The sequence below is a fragment of the Helicoverpa armigera genome, chromosome 9 (assembly GCF_030705265.1).
Source record: "Helicoverpa armigera isolate CAAS_96S chromosome 9, ASM3070526v1, whole genome shotgun sequence".
In the NCBI taxonomy this organism is placed as follows: domain Eukaryota; kingdom Metazoa; phylum Arthropoda; class Insecta; order Lepidoptera; family Noctuidae; genus Helicoverpa; species Helicoverpa armigera.
This window is the reverse complement of record NC_087128.1, coordinates 11,491,295-11,517,132: the sequence shown is the minus strand read 5'-3', so window position 1 is coordinate 11,517,132 and position 25,838 is coordinate 11,491,295. Positions and strand designations below refer to the sequence as shown.

General features: G+C 36.8%; 2 protein-coding genes across 6 annotated transcripts in view; both read right to left on the bottom strand.

Moving 5' to 3' along the window:
• The window catches only part of LOC110369723 (protein outspread), a 252,489-nt gene that overhangs the window by 98,135 nt on the left and 128,516 nt on the right, over window positions 1-25,838 (bottom strand). The gene's annotated exons all lie outside the window — the stretch shown is intronic.
• On the bottom strand, window positions 1,316-3,309 carry LOC110369724 (leucine-rich repeat-containing protein 74B). Its single transcript, XM_021325261.3, has one exon. It carries the CDS (start codon window positions 3,171-3,173, stop codon window positions 1,512-1,514), a length of 1,662 nt encoding a protein of 553 aa, XP_021180936.3. The 5' UTR covers window positions 3,174-3,309; the 3' UTR covers window positions 1,316-1,511.

Genomic DNA, 25,838 nt, shown 5'->3' with positions numbered 1-25,838 from the left:
TGTTACTTAAATTAACACTTCGAACGTTTTTATTTAAAAATAGAATCCGTATAGCGAGCCCTACGCGATTGCCTTGTAATGCGTTCCAAGACAAATCGAGCTCCTGGAAGTCTTCGTTATCAGACAAATGAGTGCAGAGAATTAATAAGGCCCTAGGTGAAAAAATGTTGTTATAGGATAAATTTAAATGAGTAAATTTGTTTTTCACTTCAAGAGCTTCAGCTAGATGTAGCACTGCTTTGGATGTCAGTTTATTTTTACTTAGGTCCAACTCCACTACAGTTGCTCCTTTGATGATTGCTACAGCTAAGTACTGGACCCCTGTGTCTCCTAACTCATTTCCTGAAAGATTCAGCTTAGTGAGTGAACGATTGAATTTCAGAAACTTAAACAGACGCTTTGCACCTTGAGCTCCAATTTTACATCCACTTAAATTCATCTCGATTAAAGTATCATTGTTTTGAAGCATCTCGCCCAGATGGAAACATCCATCTAGACAGATAAAATTTCCTGTCAGATCTAGAACTCTAACATGCCTGTTTCTACTTAACGCCAGTGCTATAGGCCGAAAAGCTTTTGAATATATTCCGTAGTATTTCAAATCAACCTTCTCTTTTAGTAAAGATGCGTGGAAAGACCTTATTGGATGTGTTTGTGCTTCTTCACACAACGCTAGGTATAGTTCTTGTCCGTCATCCCCTGGGGTAATTATTGTCTGTGGATCTAATAAAGCAGATTTTATACCCGGGTCGATGATAGCTGGGTAGTTGTAATACACATGACGCAGAACCGAACTGTTTGAACATGGTATGTAAACCTCACAAAGTTCACCTTCGCCTGGATCGTATAATCCTTCTTTGTTGAGTCTGCGTTTACTGTTTTCATGATACTCAGCTATGATTAGGGAAGACCAGCCACTCATAGAAACCTCTATAGAAGATTCTTCACTAACATATTCATTTTTTAACAGAATCTGAACACTATCTTCTTCCGTTTTCTCTGAATCTGTATCATTCATACTTATGAAGCGTAATGGTATAAATTATATTTAAGAAATTAATTATGTATACGAAAAATAATGCGGCTTTTGCAACGGAATTGTCTAGTTTGACAATTTAATTTTCTGATATATTTTTGTCTCGATTAATCTATGAAGTGATTGTCATATCAGTAAAGAGGTAAGAATATTCTTTGTGTTATTCGTGGCTCCATTACTCATGTGAAAGTATTCACTAATTATTCAATGCTGTTGTCTACCAGGACCTGATATGATGTTTTATTTATTTATATTATATTAAAAAGGCAAAATTGACATTAACAACTTTATTTACCAATACTTATAATATGGGCAACTCATCATAAAATACATCTAAACATACTTACCATACCGCATAATTTCAGCGCTACTTGTCTTAAAAAAGTTAAACATACAAAATAAATTAAATTATATAAGGCTAAATCAATCCTATACGTACATTAAATGAGAGCAATGATAAAATATATTGAATAATTCACTTTTTTCCCTTTTTCTTTGGTTTTACTGGTACTGGTACCGGTTCCGGTTCGGGTTCCGGCGGGGGAGTGGGAGGTAACTGTCTATCCGGCCATTTGCGTTTCATATACTCTACCATCAGGTTAATGTTTATAGTTTTAAATTTAGCAGACGCAGCGCCAGGGAAAACGTTGAACAATTCATCTACTATGCTGTCATCCAAACGCAGGCCTCCTTCCTCTATAACAGCTATAAATTCTTTCAAACCCATTATTGAGCGGTTTTCTTTTTGCAACTGTAACATAAACAATGCAATGTCCACCTTGTTCTTCTTCGGCTTCTTGGCAAGATATTCAACTCTGTTGAGAATAAGATCTCTGGGGTCTGGACCTATACCTACGAATTTGCTTACAACTCCACCATACGTCACAACCACGTTTTTCTTTGACTTCATGCGTTTTATCCGATCAAGCAAAGATAAAAACTCTCCATCAACGAATACGTTTTCCATATATAACTTTTGTAGTTTCGATGCTACCATTCTTACTTTGTTCAACACCGTCAGGGCATCAGCCGGCGTCAGGGGATTGTATGACAGGTGCAATGTTTGCAGTCTCTTAGCTTTTGTTAAATTTGATGCAATAGCAGCCAAAGCTTCACCTTCGAACTTATTGTTGCTTAGATTTAGTTTCTTTATAAGCGGACATTCCAAGATGCTTTTTATTGCGAAGCCAAATTTAGGGCCACCCAGCGCGTTCCATGACAGATCTAGTACCTGAAGAGTAGTACTAGTTTCTGATAGTTTCATGAGAAATGGCGCTCCTCCTGGAGTATACAATTTGTTCCACGAGAGGTTTATATGGGTGAACTTGTTATGTGTCTCGAATGAATCGACTAAATGCATGACGCCTTTCCCGGTTATATTATTATAAGCTAGGTTGATTTTCTTAACATCGAGTCCATAAAATATAGCTTTGGCTAGATGCGTCATACCTTCATCGCCCAACTGGTTGTAACTCAAATCCAGTGTCACCAGACCTTTGTTATGAGGTAGATTATGTAACAAGCGCATGGCACCACCAGGGCCAATCCTGCATCCACGTAAATTGAGTTCGGTTATTGTACTATTTGTTATAAGCATATTGCCTAAATGGAAACTAGCATCATCGTTCAAAAAGTTATCTGTAAAGTTCAATGATTTGACTGTCTTATTGTACCGTAAGGCTGCAGCCATAGCACGGATTCCATCTGCGTTCACGCAATAATACCTTAAATCTATTTTACTTCCAAGTAGTCCTTTATGGAAGCTCCTCACTGGGCACTGTTTCATTTCCTCGCACATGTCTAGGTATAGAGCCTGCCCATCATCTGGATACTTTAGTACTGCTTCAGGTTCTAACAAGGCCTTTTCGATCCCTGGGTCTTTGATCGCTGGGTAGCAGAAGTAAGGGTGCCTAAGCACAGAACTTGCAGACATAGTTATATACTTGGTACATACTTCACCGCTGCCAGGGTCATACAACCCTTCTTGGTGTAGAATTTTCTTTTTGTTTTCTTCTGGCGGTACTATTTCTAATGAAGACCATTCTTCCATGGGCGGTTCTTCAGAACTCTCATAGTATTCTTGTTGGAAGATCACTTCGATCGGCACTGTCGTAGTGTCGCTGACCGGTGAATCCATTTTGTATTATATTTAGGTATTGATTTATTAATCTACGAAAATAAATAGCTTACAAAATAAAACTAGATTATAATACTTGGTAAACGTTTCTTAAGAGATTGGCAGACACAGTTTTGATGCTTGACATCATCGCTTGACATGTATGTCGTTGTCAAAATATTAAGGTGAAGGTTTTTTTATAGATGAAACTCCTTAATCTTGCTTGCTAAAGAGGTTTGTTACGTGATATATTTTGTAAATTGTTTCCTATTATTTTATACCTATATCTAGGAATGAGCTCATACACAAGATAAACTTAAAAGCAACGACTTTATTTCTAGCGACGATATTATAGCCCATATTTTTTTTTAGAGACAGAGTTATAATATAAGAGCGCTTCCAGATCAGCGTATCATAAAACCTTCAAAAATGAGATTAACATTCACACCTCAAACTTTCTAGACACCATCATCAATATGTGTATCAGAAAGTACCAAAATCCAAGAATGTATATCCGACAAAGAATAACAATACACACATTAAAGGAATTTATAAAATAATACCCAGAAATGGCTATCATGTGAAGAGGGAATTCGTAGTGAAAGTCGTGGCCCGAGGGCACGGAAACTTGGGGCAAGGCCGGAGCCGCGAGAACGAATATACATGAGTGGATCCACGTGATTTTAGATGTAGATGATAAGCTAGTCAGTGGATAAGCTTGCTGTTAATTGGATTATGGTTGATAACTACAGAGAGTAAAAGTATTGCGGATTATGTTGGGGATTTGAAAAATCTTTTGGGTGTGTTTTAAGACCATAGCTCACTTGTCACACCTAGTAAGAATGTAAGTTGATACCAATAATATCATAAACTTTTTCAAATATACTCAGAATGAATTCCAAATCTAGCCTGATATGTGGCCTATCTAACACCGAAATATTATTTCAAATCGGCCCAGTAGTTCCTGAGATTTAGCACGTTTCAACAAAGTATTCATAATACTATACTTAATAGAAAATGTGTTAGACACTTATAACACAAAGCCAGATTCTCAGGCAATATTTCAAGACTGCTTCTCGACGTTAAGACCTAAGTTATCATGGTGACCCCTTGTTTTCCAAAGAGAGAGTACCTTTCCTAACGTTGCTACTTATTTGAATATTCCAGTAAAGTGAGCATTTACGCCGAGACCAATGATGAATACAACCATTTTGGGAGTGTAGCCAATATGAACTGCCAGTCATTGAGGAAACTCCTTTATAGTTATCGGCACGAATCTTGAGCTCTGACCTTCACCTGCGCAGAAGTAATTTATTGGGTCCCTTTTGTGATATGAAGTGAGACGCGGGGGCGGGCTAAAACGGTGATTGGCCCGCAGTGCATCGCGTCATAGCCGTCACTCGGGATTGGTTCTTTGCTAATAAATCACTTCTGCGCAGATGTAGGTCAGAGCTCAAGATTCGTGCCGATAACTATAAAACTTTCGGGGTTCTAGCCAACCGTGGGAATGAGGTATGATTTCTAAAGCTCACCTGCATTTGGTGATAAGAGAAATTGATTGGACAATAACCAGTTTTGTTCACATGTGACCAAAATTTTAGGCAAGAACTAATTAATTTTGTTTTGATTAAAATCTTATTAATCTTAATGGATCCACTAGATTGAGTCACTAAAACCATTTTGGGAGAAATTAGATAAACGTGGTACACCTACTCAAATTAGGTGTTCCAAATAGCCTTATTTTCGTGCAAGTATAGTTTCTAAGCCATAAATTAATGCCTGTCCAATGATAACAATATAGCCTGATATTAGATTCTTTCACAACAGTTTACAATAGAAATGCTTTAGTGTTAAGCACTCTTCAGACGATCAACGCGGCAACGCGCGGTTGTATAAATATTTTATGCGGAACTAAATAACGGTCATGTTGAGTACAAACTCGGCCATAAATCGTGGTGCAATGTTAGGGCTAATATCTAGCCACCAGTATTGATAATAAATAATTTTATTAATAACGTTTAGCGGCTTCCGTGAGCACATGCTGGTAGGCAAATGAGATGTACATTAAACTCCTAAGACGTTTAAATACCGACAGTAAAATATTTTTAATTGCATGAAAATGTTTGGAAAAGCTGAGGTAAAAACGCGCGTCTGTTTTCGGTACTTTTCCAATATGAAGAACTTTTACAAGCTCAAACCCCAAGATAAGAGATTAGTGTATAATTGATTCGGACTGGGCGCGCCTGCGCACCTAATTGCACCGAAATGTTTGCATTGTGTGTAATTCGATCGCCTTGTAAGGCCGGTAGTTAAGATGCCAGTACGAATGGAGGTCGCGGGTTCCAATCCGTGTGTAATTAAATAATTACCTGTTTAAGATTAAATAAGGATAGGCAGATAGCCCTGCGATCACGGCGAAGGCGAGCGAGCCAAAAAACTGAACTAATTTACCTAATTTGTTAGTTTCGCTCACGCTCCTTACCAAAAAAGGGATAATCCATGCACCAATGAAGACCTTAAGCTGCAGAACATTTAAATAAATTACAGGCTCTTAAACTGCAGTTCGAATGTTCCTAAATCGAGCAAATAAATTGCCAGCACGAAAATATCCGGCCATTTATAACAACTTTTCATTTCAGACACAGAGATACATATTGCCATTCTATACCATAAACAAGATCCGACTAAAACGCAGCACATCTGAATCACAGCTACCACAAAGAGTGTTCTAATCGCAATAAATTGTTGAGGTGCGCGCGCGCAGCATAAATCAGCGGCGCGGGCGCAGCGACAGCGCCTCTCATAACCACCGCCCGGTTTTGGTACTATTTGATTTAGAGAAATGGAAAGGCGTTGCCATTGTTTTCTCTTTAAAATTTACAGAGCCCAGATAAACTGTATTTGGTTTTGTAATGAAAGCAGTGTTTGTTTAAGAAAGTACTGTGATTTACTGAGCGTTTTGAGGGAATGCAAATTGCCTGTTCAAATATGCAGTGACTTAAGAAAGTCGCTGGCCCTTTGTTTGTACCACGGTTATTTTGAATTTTACATTGTTTCTAAGGTTATTTTTAGAATTTACAATTAACTTTCTAAATACTATCTTTGTTGCGTGGTTCTGATATGTGAAACTAGTTGGACGACAGACGACATCGGCATCAAGTTTTTCTGTCCAAAGAACAAGTTGATGATGCAATTCTTCTGTAAAGTATTTCGCTACTCCGTGTACATGTAATAAAACAAAAAAGCCGACGTGTACATTAAATGTTGCGCAAGCTATCCATAAAAGATCAGCGGTCAGTCCCAAAACGGTGACAGGCAAAAATCCACGAAAAACTGTCCGACAATGCATTGCATATGTATTGTTTTGGTTTTGGACCAATCACAAACGAAAATAATGTTAATTGCTCACTCGTCTTAGCAGCGGCGCGTGCGCACGTTTGGCAGCAAAAAGGATGGGCCATAAAAGGCTTTAAGGGTACAAAAGAGGCCGCAAGAATCCATGAATAAAAATACCGCGCCAAAAAGCGTTGGCGCCAATTATGGTGCGTTTGGGCATCTCTAACCTCGTGGATCGACGGGCTGCGCGTGAGTGCACGCGTTAGCGTATAGGGATGCAACATGTGCAACTGTCAGTGTGCGTGATTTAATTATTTCCAGACGTTAAAAAACCCTTACTTTTTATTACCAGTCGTATTTTGATCGTGTAGGATAAAGAACATTTTGCATTTTGAATGGTTTTGGGGGCTTAATACGAGTCCTAAATTGGTCTAATTGCCAGTTAACCGCCAGATTTGAGCTGTATTATGAACTGGAACATTTAAATGAGAGTTAAGTTTCAACTTTATTATGGCTTATGGGCAATTAGACAACGACTAATGAAGTCTGAAGTGCCCCATCTTGTCAATCTGTGGCATATCTTGAAGAAAAGGTCTTACTACAGCTTTCTGGGAAGTACGTCTCGTTTGGAGTATACAATGACCTCATTAGTACCCTTTTTATCAACCCATACTTTAAATACTTCTGATTATGAGTACACTCACATCGATCGATCGATAGATACGTACTTGTAAGCCCATACTGTGATGGATATTCACTCTATTAAGTATATCACCAGCTTCCGCACAAGTCCCAAGTTAACTACCTCTCGTAAAAGGACAAAAAGTAGCCCAATATTATTCTGATATATATTCTACATTACTGACAATTTTAGCATGAAAGAATGAAACATTCCCACATACATCCTTACAAAACTTTCGCATTTATAACGGGTGATTTTTTAAGAGGTATAGGATTTGATTTTCAAAAAAAACACAAAAAATTTGAAAAATTTGATGAAATCTTTATTGGAATCGATAGAACGGTCAATATAATTTAATGTTTGAAGATGATTTCATGCAAATGCTGGCCGCGGCTCCGGTTTAGATGGCCCATTCGCAAGGCCCAATTTCGGCACACTCTCTCCAACATATCAGCCGGTATTTTACGAATAAATGCTGGGTTCTCCCTGTAGACATGAGCCTTAACATGGCTCCACAAGAAATAGTCCAAAGGCGTTAGATCACACGATCTAGGCGGCCAATTGACGGGCCCAAAACGTGAGATAAACTGTTCACCGAAGGCGGCTCTCAATTGGGCCATTGTTTCGCGTGCCGTGTGGCATGTGGCACCGTCTTGTTGAAACCACATGTCAGGCATGTCCAATTCTTCCATTTTGGGCAAAAAAAAAATCGCCAATCATCACACGGTAGCGCTCGCCATTCACAGTAACATTTCGGCCATTGTCGTCTTTGATAGTAAAATTTAATCATTTGCAAGCGTTTTTCGTTCGTAAGTCGATTCATGGTTAAATTATAGACCATACTGAACAAGTTTGACAATGACACAAGACACGATTCACGCGTGATCTGTCCAAAACAGTGTTGCCAAAAAGATACCAGCAAAAAAATCACCCGTTATTATAGGAAACTAGAGGTTTTTACTGACCCGGAATAACTTCCACCTTAGACTATCTTCTTACAAAATGGCATACATTATGTAATCGTCGGTAACATTACTGTACGTGGCATATCTTCTGAGAAAGTGATTCGCATCGATTTGTGAAGGAAATCAATTTCCTAAGATCGAAGAAAGTTTAGCGTGGATCGCAATTTCACTGAAATCGCAAGATGATGTTGTGTGGCACGTTCCTTAGATGATTACGGTGATATTTTAGAATGTTTAGACTCATATTTCTCTTGAAGAAAGGTTCTCTTGTGTGTGATATTTAAAGAGATGTTTGCCTTTTAGGTCCAAATGAGCTTTTCTTGATAAGTAAGCGAACAGTGAAATAAAGCCTATCAAAAAGTTACAACGGCGAAAATTTTTATGGATGAACTTTTTTAATCTAATATTATCATCCTACTAATATTATAAACGCGAAAGTTTGTATGTATGGATGTATGGATGTTTGTTACTCTTTCACGCAAAAACTACTGAATGGATTTTAATGAAACTTTACAATAATATAGCTTATACATCAGAATAACACATAGGCTACAATTTGTAAACATATTGTTCGAAATACTAAACCTGCGCAGACGAAGTCGCGGGCGCCAGCTAGTATTATTATAAACTACTAGATTCTTTTGAATGAATACATTTTGATGAAACTTCCTTGCTTTAGATAATAAGGCATAGGCTACTTTTGGTTATAAGGTACAAATCATGCGATTAAACGATCTTAACCGAAGTTACCCGAACAGGACCGATCAGTGCTTAAGTAACATCTAACACCTGTAAATCAAAGCAATAGTACAAATGAATAGAATTACTATTCTCTTTGTTTATAACGGCCTTCATATTTGTACGTTATAAGTTTATAATCGCCGCGGGAGATTGGAAATTAACTTGCACAATTGATAACAATATTGCAAGGAATAGGAACTACATATTATTTATTTGATAAGGCGAGATGAAATATTGGGGAGAATTTTAGGGTGGGGTGAAACTTTACAAATTCTTAAGTTCTGTGGGATATCGCTTTCATGTTTTTAAAAAAGATGTAGGTACCTAGTATTTGATCTGATAAATATGGTTAAAAACTTACTCCCACATTGACCTAAATATTCAAATAAAATCATCAAAAACACTAAAATAAACTATTAAGATAAGTCTCAACCTATCCTAACCGAGATAAACCCACACCTGTTATCTAGAGCAAGGTGAAATGTTAATTACATAGCCATATTGACAAAGAAACCAAATTACTCATTCACTCACAAACGCCCTTATTACAATGGCATAAACGCCATAATTGAACTTCCTAATAACTTCTAATACAAGTCAGTTTGCAGCGTGGGACACTATTTTGAGGTTACAATCGAGTTCTCGCAATTAATTATCGATTCATTGGAACGCTGAATCGATTCCGAATTGCTAACAAAAAGTTATGAATGGTTGGTATTTGTAGTAGATATCGATTTTGCTGTATTTTTAAACGGTTTTATTTAGCTTACCCTGTTTGTTTTATTATTTATTCTTTCTTGGGTCAAATTTAGTAATTCAAATTTAAGTACCTTGCTGTTGTCAGATTGATCTGAAATTTGGTACACACCTTTAATTCCGATGACAATACAATATACTAATATCAATAACATTGTAAATCCAAGATGGCCGCCGGTACAAAATGGCGGATTACATATTTTTTCCACAACCCCCTCAATATGGGTATCAAATGAAAGGGCAACTCAAGTAGAATACTGTCAGCAACCCCAGCGGGGCCCAACAGGGCCAAGGCCTGCCTGGGCTGCGGGATTGTCCTGGTACTTAAAAGGCCTACGACGAAACACAACGGTTTTTAGTCAGTAAGAGCAGACTCTCAGTCTCAGGTCTCAGGTCAGAGTGCCAGAGCACTCCCTCACCGCTGCTGACCCAAATATAGAATGAGGAATATTCGGTAGGCATTTTCATTAAATACTAAAAACTAGAAAATAAAAAATCGGTAAAAAAACTTTTAAGTTAAACGGTTTTATCTTATGTGCACTGAAAACTAGAAAATAAAAAAAACTGTTACTTACCTATAAACCTACATAGGTGGTCCCGGTCATATTAGACTAAAATAAAAACGTGGGGGCCCTCTGAAATCCTACCTATGGCAAAGCATATCTTTATACTTTGGTAGATCGTGAGCTCGGCGTTCGCTGGTGAAGCCGCTACGGCTGATTATTGATTGTCAAAATCTCCAGTTACGATTATAGTAAGTAGAAATCCACACCTATTATACCTCTAGAAGAAAGTATTACAGCAATAGTTAGGTAATGGGCCCCACGTTTTTATTTTAGTCTAATATGACCGGGACCACCTATGTAGGTTTATAGGTAAGTAACAGTTTTTTTTATTTTCTAGTTTTCAGTGCACATAAGATAAAACCGTTTAACTTAAAAGTTTTTTTACCGATTTTTATTGGTTTGCCCACGATTTTGTAGTGCACATTCTTAGGGTTTTGCTTCATGATTTGATTGGTAATTAAAAATAGGTCTTACGCAATTGTCTGTAGTTATGTTTATTCATTTGTGGATTTCTTGTGGTACCTAAGTTGGTACTAGAGAAGGATTCGTTTATAAAGATGATATCCAGATATAATAATAAGTAGGTACTGTTGCCTCTACAATATGTGGGATTCTCCTTGATTACAATAAACTTACTTGGGTATTTACCAAATGACCAAAAGCTAAGTATGTAGGTACCAAAACCATTAGTCATCTTCACAAACGACGCATTTTAATTTCCACTAAAATGTTTCGAATATAAGCCAAAATACTGACAAAGACAGGTAATTAAGATTAATGATCAAATACGTTTGAACGCATGATGTTTGTAAAGCAAAAACTTCAGAAATATAAAAGACATGCTTTTTTTGTTATAATAAAACGTGAATTATTCTTTTTGGGTTCAAAGAGCCCGTACCTTTAACGCGAAACTTGAAAACTAGCAGACAGACGTGTTGCTGGGGAGTTTGTTTTGCCACATCTTCCCAGCAAAAACACATATTACAAGGACCACAGCATATTATAAGGGCTGACGGTCTGTCTAATACGCTTAGAATAATTGGTTCGAATAAATACTTGTAGTGGTTATTGAAATACATAGCTTTAATGATAGCCCAACTTTATGCCTTCCCAGTTTTATTCAAGAAAAATCCTTGGACCTCGCCATACAAATCATACCATTCAATTTGAAGTGTTCCTAAACATTTGGACCCATACATCCTTCGCTGGCAATTCAAGACCTCTATTATTAAAACCCATACAGCGATTCGATTATTGCGATACGAATCAATTCAATCGAGATATCGTTCTGAAGTAATAATACCTCCGCCGAAACATTTCGAGTTTTCAAAAGAGTTGTGTTGAGCGGTTGAATACGCTTAAATTAAAGAAAAGGATTTTAAAAATTATATGGGGTTATTGATAATTAAGATCCCATACCGTACAAAGGGCGGATTGGTACCGAGAGGGATAGAGTTCTTTAAGAATCGAGAATCGATAATCGAAAAGAAATAAAAAGGTTTGATTGTAGACTGGGCAATCTATGGTACTTTTATAAGAAGCAAAATTATATGTTGACCAAGGTAAATGGTGCTGTGCTTGTATTAATTTAATTTGAAGCTAGGCTGGTTTATGTAGTTTTTACTGTGCTTGGTAAGCTTAACTGGTGTTTAATGTTACACGTTATGGGTACATTTAGCCGGGGGCAAGTCGTAAGGGTCTGTGGGATGGGAATTAAATGACTAAGTAGAACATTATACTCTTGATATTGAAAAAGGTCATATCACTTTAATAGTAAGTGAAACTTTTATAAGTGAGTACATCGAGGAATTATTGCAACTATGTAGTCATTTTCAAGTATGAACTATATCAAAATTCACACGGAAAGCTTATCGCAATAGTGGTGGTAAGGTTTGAAAATCTATTGAAGAAAGTCAGATTTAGATAGGTTGATGTTCTGTCGTGTTTACCTAGACTAGACAGTTCAATCAAAAGAAAAGTTAAATTGATTAAAACAGTCTAACGTTGTAATAACTAAGAACTACTTATTAAGGATCAATTACAGAACATAATATGAACAACTGAGGACGAATGGTAAGTTTTAAAATAACGGCTATTTAATTAAAGAGAAGTCACAAACTGCTATAAAACTCGATATAAATTGTACTGAACCCTTTATTGTTCCTTAAACGTAGGGTTGCCAGCACGAATAATTTGGAAGTTCTTTGGTAGATTATCGTTTTATTTTTTGTGCTAAACATATGACTATTAAGTACGATGAATTACCCTAACTATATGACGCCCGAATCACGTAGGAACTACTCCACGCACCCGGTTAAAAAGTGGGTTTCTCGATAAATGAGCAGAAATAATTTAGCAAATATGTCTGGTAGTGTCTTAATTAACACAAGCAAACAAACTTTTCAGCTTCATAAATATATAGATAAGAATATGCTTTTTGGAGATCAATCTTGTAATCAGGTTATTTATTTTTCCATCCTAATTATAAAGAATTACCTATACTTAAGTATGAAGTAATTGTTTTTATGAATAAACGCTTTTTCTTTTTTCAATCCTAGCAACCCTGCTACCAACTAATTCAGTAGAATTGTAAAACTAATAAAGGCGATTCGTTTTATTTTGCCAACGTAATGAAAGGCCGGTAATGTAAACTCTTGCGCAACTGAACGTTTTCCTTATTAAGTTAGTATGAGGACGTTTTATTTATATTTTCTTAAGCTTATTTTGCTGCCCACATCATATTTACTCCGTGGCCGAGATTGTTATCAGTCATTGAATCATAGTAATTGGAGTAGAAGATAGTTTTTAGCAATTCTGTATTTTATGTTTTAGGGGGATGGATGCCACGACGAAGTGCACGAAATTATAATACCTAGAAATGTTTTTTTTTGTGTTTTTACCTAAGTTTATATCAAATAATTACGTCTGTTATTTGATATAAAACAAAATATTTATTTATTTTATATCAAATAACAGACGTAATGTTATTCGCGATACTAATGTAACTTTAAATAGCGTAGTTTTTCACCCAAAAGCTTCTTTAAATATTACTTTAAAAAAACCTTTTATAATTCCCTGCACCTCTTACAATTCACCTTAAAAATAAAACCCAGAACTGCTCCATTTACTTCGACAGTGACGCGATGCATCCAATACCGACTTGACCTCTGCATCCCAGTGCATAAAGCAGCAATAAATAGCAGGCCTTCAATGGAACAATTGCAGTTAATTGCACAAATAATCCACTTAATTGGCGCGGCTAATTTATCTGAGCGCACGTGGGTGGGCGAGGGTGGCCGTGGGTTTTTTTGTTTTTGAGGACTTTATTGGTATGTTGGATATTTTGTAAATTGGTGTGTAGACTGTGATATTATCCTATTAAGAAACTAGATTTTACTACATTAATACATCACTACATAGTATAAAACAAAGTCACTTTTTCTGTCCCTGTATCCCTGTTTGCTTAAAAGTGGAAGGTTAATATGTATAAAAAATAACATCCAGCACCAGAGATTGGGTAAATGGATGTGGAGACGTTCACTATAGAATGTCTATTAATACATTAAGATACAAGTTATAAAAAAAAAAACTATGAAGGATACAAAATAAATCCTGGAAAATTAAGTTTTATGTAGGAAATAGTAAAAAATAAAGATCTGGCTGAAAAGGACGACTGTTTTACTGTAGTATGCCCATACAACTAAAAAGAAATATACATCCTGTATAACAACACAAGATATGGTCACCATATTGGCACACAATGCGCAAACGCGACCTTGCGCCGGCGCATCTTTACAAATATTATGTCACTCTGTACTGCGGGCATTTAATAAATGATACACACGTTGATTAATAGATTTTTAGTTGGCCTGTCCTTGACTTGGAATTCAAGTGTGAGAATGTGTATTTAAATACATATGTATGTACTTAAATATTTCATTTGATGTTACGTCAAGGTTAAACTTCAACTTAAATTGATATGACAAGTAACTGTGTGATAACGAATATCTTCCACTTTATAATATAATTATAAGTAACGTCAAAACGTAGTATGAATATAAAATCCTAAAGGCATCTATTTCTGTTCGAATGTCGCGCTTTCACGTATAAAACTACTGAGTCGATCTTAATGACATTTTGTACAAAGGTAGTCTAGACCTTGAGAAAGAACTTAGCTACTTTTTATCCAGGTGCGAAGAGGTTCTCTCGGGACATGGCTAACAAATAACACTATTTTTAGTTAAGTAACCCATACAAAGAGTATATGTTCATTTAACATTTCAGCTTCAATTCAGTAAAAACATAATAAACTTGCCGTATAAAACCATGTTTCACTTTCCGCTACACTTGTTCAGTAACTTTTACTTTTAAGATAACGAAAAGTCAAGTGATACTTAACTTGAGTAGCAGTTAAGTGTACCCACTGTGTTTTACTGAAGTGTTGTTGGTGTTAAAATAAAATAAGAAAATGTATTAACAGTTAGTAAGATGGTTGCGATGGTAGTTTCCGAAAAAAAACATAATAATTGCGAAAGTATCCCTTCTGTCTGTCAGGCTACCGCGGTAAAACTGCTGAACCGATTTGGCACACCAAGCAGTCGAAAGCCTGCCAAAGGACATGGGAAATCTTGTTACTCGGTTTGGGAAGTGATTGAAACCGTAGAGAACAGCTTGTTCATCCCGAGATGCATTTTCTCGAATTCTTACCAATTTTATAACTGTAGGCAGCTCATTGTGAAAAATATTTACCTGTGGACAAAAAGAATATCGTTAGTATTTAAGACCAAAAGCTTATAGGTAACATAAGATAAAATATCTATGTATAACTGAGAAAAATTATGTGTTTGGTTGTTTGTTCCTCAATCACACTTAAACGACTGTTCGTATACTTCCCAGCACATAAAAATTACATTTTATCCAAGTGGGCAAGTAGTTCCCTCTAGAAACGGGTGAAACCGTCTACAGTAGCTAGTATTTCATTACTAGCACATTAACATTACCAAAATTAAATCACCAAAAACATTATCCCGATCAGTCAACACGACATTCGCATACCGATCTCCGATAACACCTTCTCGTTCTCACATACGGACACTACGCATGTTAGAACGAGACGGGTGCTCGCTAATGAGTAGTGAAATGCATGAGATAGGGACGGTAGTGAAAGTGTCCCATTCGATTGTTGGTTTAACTGTTTCCAATATTGTATCTATCTGTTGTTTTGCTTGCTAGAGATAGGAGTTTGTCAGGCTATTGTGAAATGAATTCATTGATGGACGCTGGACATCTGAAGGGGCATTTGGTCTTGATTGTTGCATCTTAGGTTTGTGGGTGAAGTAACAAGTTCAAGAGGATTCCCAATATTTAAATTGTACATATGTATTTTGCTATGGGAATCCGCATGGCTTGCGATTACACAGCAAAAAATCTCCTTTGCTTATTTGATAGAATCAGTAGCTGTCAGCATATCGCATGACGTGCAGACAAACTGAAAGCTCTTGGGTACCAAAATATACGAGGTAATATAATAGATATTAAATTGAGTGTCGCGTAGATCCGCCATACAAAAGGTTAATACCCTCACATTTCCATCACCATTTCAGTGGCAGAAACCAAACGTATAATATATTTCAATGTCAATTTACCCTCTATCGGATACCGCACGCCATTGAACCGGCACTTTCATGACAAGCCACGCCCGCCATTGTGTTTATAGGGCTGACAGAAAAACAAGTACTTTGTTCTATATTTGACCGGACACTGAGGAAATATGGACCTTTCTAGTGCCTGTTTAGAGGCAGTTTGAGGAAATTAAGTTCCAATTTAAAGTAACTTAGGTGGCAAGTTTGCCGTAAAGAAGGAGAAAAAGTAGCCTTTTAAGCTGACTTAGTGGTGATAGCTTCGTTAATTCTTGAGACGGAAGTGTACTTAAGTAATAGGTACTTAACAAGCCCAGTACTGTTCTTGATTTACGGTAATTTTACTAGGGTTTTTTATAGACTGAACAAGCTCTGGCCTGCAGTTTCCCTTGTTCGGAAGCTAGACGCATTACAACACGTTCTTAGTGTTAATTTATTAATGCCTAGAAAGGTCTACGTATGTTTTTTATCAAGTGTTATGCTTGCGCCATTTTAGTCAAGACCTTCCTCAACATTTGGCAGAATGACATTCGAACTTTGACATCACATCTTTAAAAAACTGACGTGACCACATACAAACTATCTTTTGCTTAACACTTTCATCTACAAGTTAACCTTATAACCCGGACTTACATAACATACGAACAGACAGACATACAGATTTTTTTTATAAACTGACAACCCTACATGTATCCGTTTGTTTCACTGATCACTTGTCAGCGGTTAACAAATCAAGATCAATCCAGATACACCTAATTTAAATGATTATGATTTCTCTCTTTCACTCTTACCAACATTCCTATCTCTGTCTCTCTCTAAATCGTGCGCATGCGACTCCGAAGTTAGGCGTGATCGAGCTATCATTTGTCACGGTGTATTTTTTTTTTGTGAATAGATAAGAGAATTCGATATGACACCTAATAAATTAGTTGAATTGATATGCGTGATTCAGTTCAAGTCTAGAGGTTGTCAGTTTACAAAAGGAGTTGTTGGTTTAAGTTTGAGCTAGACATCTTAGTAAGAGCAAAGGTCACACACCAGGAAAATCCGTTTTTACTGTCAAGTAAAAGCATTGGGCTCTATCTGTGTACCAAAATTCATTTAAATCTGTATACCTATTTATTTACTGGAGCAAATTACATAACGCCAAAAATGGTTTTAGAAACGTATATTAGCACATCCTTTTTCACTTAAGCCACACACAAAACATCAGCAAAATTTCAACCCCCTATAAATCAGAACAAACCAGCGATCAAATTCTTTCTCCCAACTAAAGAATACTCTCAGTTCTCACCAATAAATAACCACCACAAGTAAACCTTAAATCACGAAGCCGACAGCTCAAACTATAAATCTGTTCTCTTAGCAAATATTACGGCAGAGATGTGCGGTAGAAAACTAAAATATTGCGTCACTGCGGCTGCGCATCCCAGGCCTGCTAAATGTCGGGTCACGCGTGCCTTCCTCATCTGAGAACCTGGTATTAGCACACCTGATCCGACGAGGTTAAACGCCATTTTATTCGAAAACTTACGCTTCCCCAATTTCGAGGAAAGTTAGTGTAATTTTTTGTTGGATGCCCAATTTTTTGGAACGTAAGTGTAATTTTGACACATTAGATGTCATCATCTGACAGTTAGATTCCTAATAGTTAAATGCTAAAACGCTGATTATAATTTCTGCCAGATGATGCTAACCAACACTGTGCAACCAGAAGTTATCTGTCAGATAAGTCCCTTATAGGCTATCAGAGACTTTATCAGCAACTGAAACTGGCCACTAGCGTTGTACATATTAATGACACGTTCTGTAATGCTTACAAATTAAGGTCAGGGGTTTCTTAAGAAATCTAAAACTAGATGCATATGTGATTTTGTTTCTTCGAACTGATGGATTGAGATCGACCGTTATTGCATCTGCTAGCATCACCAGCATTACTGATGAATGTCGTGTTATTTATATTCAAATGGGTCAAGCTAAGGACCGGGCTATATGGCTCTCGTTACGGTAAAGCTACGACCGATATGATCAGTACATGACCGAGTGTTTGCGTGACATAGGTCGCTGACGGACGCATAAAGCGAGCCGATACCAACAGATTGTTCTAGAAATCAACCAAAAAGGTAACACTTATCCGTCAATGAACTTACCAATTTAATTAAGTGCTAATTTACCTAAACCAAATAGAGTTAACAGCAGTTACATCAGAAATAATAAATGAAAACGTTGTGACCCAAAAACTGCGCATCACTCAACAAAATTTAACACAGTCACCTCACTAGTTATTACGTTTTACGCAATTATTACAATTATGAAACAAAACAACACTATTCCTAAAATAATAGTACATTCACAAACACAATTGTTTCCGAGTAGATCATCCGATAAACGAATTTACGCAATTAAAAGAGTGTAACTAAAAATTAACACTTTTCATTGTGATTGTATTTCGATTTTGTAATGTGGGAAATGCTTTGAAAGGTAGAATGGTAGTTTCCGGCAATGAAATGGTAGAAGTGTACAATGGATTGTTTTTGATATTGTTAGATAAGACTTTTGGATGAGAATGGATGAAAAGAATGTGCGTAATACTGTTTATTGTGTTGTGGAGAATTAAGATGTTTTATGAACTGATAAATGAATTCTTAAAAAGAAAAGGAATCATTCTACTTGATCCAGCACGTCGTTTTTACTGTTTAAGAATGTAGTTTTGATATTCAAAGATCTGATTAAATCCCCATGATAGAGGTACCTAATTAAGGAGCTATTTAAAGAGTCCGTAAACTCGTCAATTTTTTGAATTACAATGAAAACGAAAATCATAATCTACACCAATATTGTCAAACTGGGTCATTAATTTCGCTTGTACTTAAAACCATAAACTACAGGGAAGGTAACATAGCTCTTACGTACTAAGACATTCCCTTAGGGCGGGGGTGTATCATCACAGTCAGCTTGGCGCCTCCGGCTACTTTCACTACAAAAGGTTCATTGACCCCGCGCCAAAAATACTAGCGGCGCGGGCGCATCGGCTACGTCAAGTTACGTCATCACCTCGCCGCGGTTTCCGCAATGTGTTATAAAGATGCGCAGACGACGATGCGTTTGCGCAAGATGTATGGTTAAAGGTGTGTGAAGACAATTATTGTAGGCTTTTAGTGTATTTAAAAGTGGCAAAATTGCTGAATTTAACTGTTGTTGTGTCATAATCATCGTCAGCGTTTTTAACGTCCCTCTGCTGGGTACAGGCCTCCTCTCAGACAGAGAGGGATCGAGCGTTAATCACCACGTTTGCTCAAAGCGGGATGGTCTATCGCTATAATGTGGTAAATCATGTGACTTCATAAAAATAAGAGCTAAGCTTCTGTCATGAATTGTGGACTATTTAGCTTTACCGATGATCAAGAGACCTTTGCGGCTGTTACTTAGCCATGAGCACCTCTAATAAAATACTTAGCCATCTTATCTTTTAAACCAGCAATCAACAAAGGAGAATGCTACAAAAACTTTTTCTATGCAACGATTACTATCGTCGAAAGTAAAAGCTCACACATAAAACATTGTTGTCATTCGATACAGAATCTCGATATAAACTGAAACAATAGAGAGAGCGATACTCGACGCTCGGGTGCGCGTGCGCAGATGATCGATTAGTTGAAAATCGAGATGTTAAATGATCGAGTGACGAATTGTGCTGATTTGGAGAGATTGTTTTAGTCGGTGGTAAAAGTTGGGTTTTGTTGTGTTGGGTAATATTTAGAAATTATTGAATTGGTTCTGGCTGTTGTAGTTTTGAAGTGCCTTTGATAAGAAAGTTTTCAAACACACACAAGTTTTGGCACACAAACAATAATGGAAATAAGACAGCTTCAACCTGCAAATACATACAAAAATCTCACTAATGTTTCGTATATTTATATAATTAATTTATGACGTAACATATCAAGAAAATAAGCCGTCGTCTTAATTGGATAACCACAATCGGATAATCAATTGTTATCTAATTACGAAGAGGCCTAACAAAGTCTTCCATTTCAATAAAAAAATACATTTGAAAATGATTCTCAAATAAAACCAGCCAAATGCGAGTCGGATTCGCGCACGAAGGGTTCCGTACCAACAAAAAATCACGTGTGTTGTATGGGAGCCCCCCAAAATATTAATTTTAGTCTAGTTTTCAGTATTTGTTGTTATAGCGGCAACAGAAATACATCATCTGAGAAAATTTCAACTCTCTAACTATCACAGTTCATGAGATACAGCCTGGTGACAGATGGGCGGACGGACAGAGGAGCGACAACAATAGGGTCCGGCTTTACGCTTTGGGTACGGAACCCTAAAACTATCTCATAACCGTAGCCCGTCAGCAACAGCTAAACAGTTTAAATCTTTTACGACCACTATATAACTACGGGGCTTAATCGGCTCGTAAAATATTATAAGTTTTACCATCATTTAATAGGATGCGAAAACACCGTGTTGTGCTGTGACCCTGACTCACTTCGCTTCAATACGTTACTTTGTAGACGGGCGACGTCGAGGCGACTTTTTAGTTGCTGTAGGATCTTTTGTGACTGAATTGATTTGAGAAATATGTTGAAGTTTATGAATATATTAGGCAAAGAGTCTAGATGATAAGAAGTTGCTGGTTCTAGAGTTTAGTAGCAGAGCCATAGATACAGACAGAGTGACAACTTTAACGTTTCAGGGTTGGTAGTTTATAAGCAAAACTTTTAAACAAACATGAAAAGTAATATCAAGCCAGTAGTATCAATAAAGGAAATGCATCGGCACATCGATAAAGGAAATTTGAAAAACCTTGAATAGCCATTATAAGCCCAAAGAAAAATTCCAGGAAACTCATATCCTTTAATCGGCAACTTTTTGTTGCTTAATGTGGCCAATCTGCAACTCAGTAGCTAGGATTACCATTTAATTGGCCACAGAGATCTTTGATACGCCTTCGTAAGGTCTGTAGTCGATGGCCTTAGTCATACCGATAGAGTTTCTTAGTCTATGATAAAAATAGTTTTACTACTCGCGAGTACATGCTTGCTTAGGAAGCTAATGTACGGTAGACGGCACATCAGTGGTAACTGTCATGCACCTTAACTCAATAGTAATAAGTACGATTTTCCTATAAAACTGTTACCACTGACCTGAAGTTGACTGTACGAAATATCATTTAGATAGGTGTTATTTCCATAGAGGAAAGAAAGTTACAGAGATGCCGTAAGGTAGGTCAGGCGCCTTCTTGTAGGTCAAACAATGTGTGGTAGGCGTGATCTATTAGAACTAATGAGACGTTCGGGTTCCTTGTCAAATCAAAACCAATCTGTCAAAGATTGGTCTTAATTGATTGGTGATTTTAGTTTTGAAAATAATGGATGGTTTTCACAGAAGGCATGTAAGGACCGCCCTTAGTTCGTCGTCTGCCGAACACCTGCATTTTGTCGCGCTACTTTCTTAGGAGATTTTGCGTTATGACATCTCCGCTAGTCATTTTGTTCTCTATTATTTTTAACCATAAACAATATTAAGTTTTTATTTGACACCAATAATAAAGTTCATTCTATTAATTATTTTTATTCAATATTTATGCATAGTTTTATGGTTATAAAACGAAAGTAATTGAAATCAATTAAAATAACGAAATTATATTTTTAAGTACTCATTTTGCTTTTTCGTGCCGAGTCATAAGCCAGCAATTTCTATTTTAATAATTATTGCAACCAAGTGAAATATGTATAATTACATGAAAAAATAAGCAGCATAATTTCCTATAGACCCACTCGTATTATGGAACAGAATAAATTATGAAATTCATTAAAACAAAGTAGCAAGGATAACGTGGTTTCAATCATTAGCCAAAACCAATTCACCTCTTAACCTTCATCAAGGAATTTTCACCCTTATGTCTTATGCTTTAAGGTTTAAATAAACGGTATTGTTATCTTTGTAGATAGTTAATGACAACAGAGATTGGCATCGGACCGTGTGACAGATACGAAATGACTTATACTGTGTGAAAAATTACTTTTGATTTCCTTTAAAAACTCGGTTTCCTTATTAATGTGGGTAAAACGTTTAAAAGTGCAGATTTGAGAAATAATACTAATAGCTTATGGTAATGGATGTTCAATTCGTGTAAGTTTTGTGTGTGAAAAATACGAATAAAATATTTATTTTGAATTTTCAAAAGGACTTTCGATATAACAAATGAGCTGTCAAATTAAATCTCATTATAAAGAGACAATCCTCTTATTGTTAATAAGTGGTATTTTAATTCCTATTAAATAATATATGATGTTTTGTTATAATGACATTAAACTTCTTGACGCAACATCATCTGCCGAGTCTTTTCCCAACAATTTTCCTAACCGGATGCAGCTGTGTACCAGCGTTTTTACAAGGAGCGACTGCCTATCAGATCAGACCTCCCTAGGTAAGACTGGCTGTCAGACTTACAGGCTACCCGTAAGGACAGCCATAGATACGCTAATGACAGATAAAATAAAAGTCAAATTAAAAAAAAACTTTCACCATATCCAACGACATATTCCTTCATTCTATTTTTGAAATTTCAAACACTCCCACATGACCTTCTCACATCCAACCGGATAGCGTTCTTAATTCAAATTCAAGAGTCGAATCATCTTGAACCTTAACACATTGTGTTCGAAAAACGATTCGAATTATTGTTGTGTGGTTAGGGCTGCGACCATTCGTTTCAAATTAATTATTTTCTGCAAAAAGAGTGAGTCAACTGGAAAAGTACTACATATTTACTAGTAATCTAATATTTAGCCTTCTGATTTATACGGAGGAAAACCATTTTTTACAGCATATAACCTAATAGAGTCGAAAATAAGGTTAGGCATCTTGCATCAAAAGTACGTGAGTCGATTTGCTATTTAATATAGTTATCGGCACGAATCTTGAGCTCTGACCTACATCTGCGCAGAAGTGATTTATTAGCAAAGAACCAATCCCGAGTGACGGCTATGACGCGATGCACTGCGGGCCAATCACCGCTTTAGCCCGCCCCCGCGCCTCACTTCATACCACAAAAGGGACCCAATAAATTACTTCTGCGCAGGTTCAGGCTCAAGATTCGGGCCGATAACTATACAAGAAAGTCCCTGAAAGACAAATTTAGATACCCCTTAATTAAAAGGTATTTAAATTTTGGATTAAGTTTATAAGTAATTTATTTTCTACCACGCCAGCCCTCACACACAATGATGACGCATCAATGAATGAATTTGATTCGTGATCGAAGCGTTGACATCGACCCGACCTTGGCGAGGTAAGCCGATGTGACCCGAGCGCGTTCGGGTCAAGCTGTCCTAATCCGATATTTGAATATCGAATTACTAACCGCCACTTATGGGAATTATTCTTTTGTTTTTTTTTTTATTAAGTCACTTATGAAGGTTTAAAGCCCGGTTTTAATGGTCACCGATAGTGTCAGTTAGTTATTATACATATCTGATAGTTAATGCTATCTGCCAGACATTACTCTTGGAGACCTCTGAAACCGTTCCAGTTTATCTGTTAGATAAGTTCCTGATTGGCTACCAGAGACTTTATCAGTCACCAGTGAAATGTGCTAAAATCTAATTACAAATAGTATTTATTTTATGTTTTTTTTTTCAAATGGTCTAGCTTTAATTCACATAAGTTCAAACAGGAGTCGAACCCGCAACACAGGTTTAATATTTCCAGTTTGAAAACCAGTACAATAACACTAACAATTACACCTACTATCAGAACTTTCATAAAAATTTAAAACTACCATAACAAAAAACTTGGTTTATGTATCTCGGAACTTCATAACGGAACTAGGTTAAAAGAACAAACTTATAAGGAAAAGAATTAACCTGATTGTGGCAGATAAGAATAAATGCTGTGACGTATTTCCTTCACTTTTAGGTGTTTCCGTAACTTTATAATAACTGTTTCGTGGGATTTTACCCGCGTCCCTGAACTATTTCCCGAGTCGGGGCAAAAACGAGCTCATTATGTAAGCATCGAAGATTCAATAAGAAATGGTCACCCATAAAAAAAAAAACATAAATTAGTTGGTATATCTTTGAGTTAAAAAGCACCTGCTTTTTACTATCAAGATACCTTCCTAAGTAACAAATGAATCATTAGATACAAACACAAGCATATAGATATTATTAGTAACACATAAAAACGCACACAAACAAACAATTCCCATGAACAATGATGCAAATCAGTCAGCGCAACCGCACGTATTGCAATGCTGCGCGCGCGCAGGTCAACAAACGCTGCGCATTGTCATGCAGCGAGGATAGCGACGCATACTGCTACTGAAGCTTAGCTCTGTCAACACGCAGGTCTTGTCAAGTAACTTTGCAGTTGTGAAGATGGGTACTATAACCTGCAAAGTCTTTTCCAGAACTCCCAGTCTTGCCCAGGGGAAGCTGAGTGCCAGTGGTTTACATAGCAAGACTGCGTACTAGACCACCTCAACCTTGACTAGGTCCAGGAGACAACCCGATACCTCTGGTATGACTGGTAGCCCGCTTATCATTTCTTCAAATCTAAAGCGCCTAAAATTACGTATACCACTATTTTAAGCGAAAGCATCAAATGACTTCCCCTACTAATGGGTGCAGCGTGAGGGAGTGTCAGACTTTAACTGCTTTGCTATTGCTAAAATTCACCATGACTCTTCTAAAGCCCTTTATATACCAGGGCTGCTGTTTCAAACAATCCAATAGCCCCGATATGCTTTGGCCTTATGGGCTCCCCATAAGGCCAAAGCATATCGGGACGGGGACTGGGATAAATAACTTGATACGTAAGATGTCACAGGATCCAAAATGGCCTCCAATGTCATTGACTACGTAGCAAAGAAATGTCAACTAGTGCGTGCAGATAATTCTGCTTTCCTTGAACAGCTGAGGTTAAGAACTTATACATTATGTAATTATTTACAAAAATGACCGCTTATTTCTCGCCGTTTTAAGCAAACTAGTGCTTATTATGTCTTTTACTAGAATCTCGGACGTTCTAGGAAACTGATTAAACTGATTTATTTAGTTAGTTACATAGTTGTAAGAGGTTGAAATGACCATATTTTTTCTACGCGACGCATACAAAATTAGCAGACAATATAAGTAATATAGTGCGGATGGCTGATGGAGTCGAAAAGTGCTGGAGTGGAGACTACGGACTAGCAAGAGCAGCTGAGATGATGATGATGATGATGATGATGATAAGCAAAAAGTATTAACGGCATCCACTTGGACACTCTAATAATTACACTCAATAGGTTAGGATTAGAATAAGATATACAAAAGTAGCAATAGCCTCCTGATTTCACTTGCCAATGGCCCCTGACCTACCCCCATATTACCTACGTTAATTTCCTCTTAAATAGAGATTTTATGCATATTGACATTAATTGCAGTAATAAGTAATAACATTAGCAATTACACGATTTTGCTTCGTCATTTATTGCACATAACTTCTTGAGAAAGTTACGGTGAAATTCATGTGTCTATGTTCCTTTCCCTTTTCTTCGTATATATCAGAATGTGTTTAACCTCTTTTGTATTAACTCTGAGCTCCAATACCCCAAATCTTATGGTATCAAAAATAATGTGAAAACCAAAAACATGACCAGAATGTCATTAAAGCTGTGCACTTCATATTCAATTTAACACGACGTCATTACATTAAAATTTATTATGATAACCTGCCCAGGACCCAATCACAATTAACCAATCAGGTACGAGTTACAACAAAAATTCAATTACCCACAAAAATAATTTGGACATTACAAAATCCTTGCACGCTAGGGGCGCGGACGCAATTTTGTCAAATTTGACCACAGTCAGCTCCGAACGTCGTAATGGCACTCATTAAATATGGCGGTAATTGGGACCAGCATGCGAGATCAAAACTGTACATATTAATTACAGTTTTGATGAAATTTCGTTTTAAGATGAGTCAAGTTTCGTTGA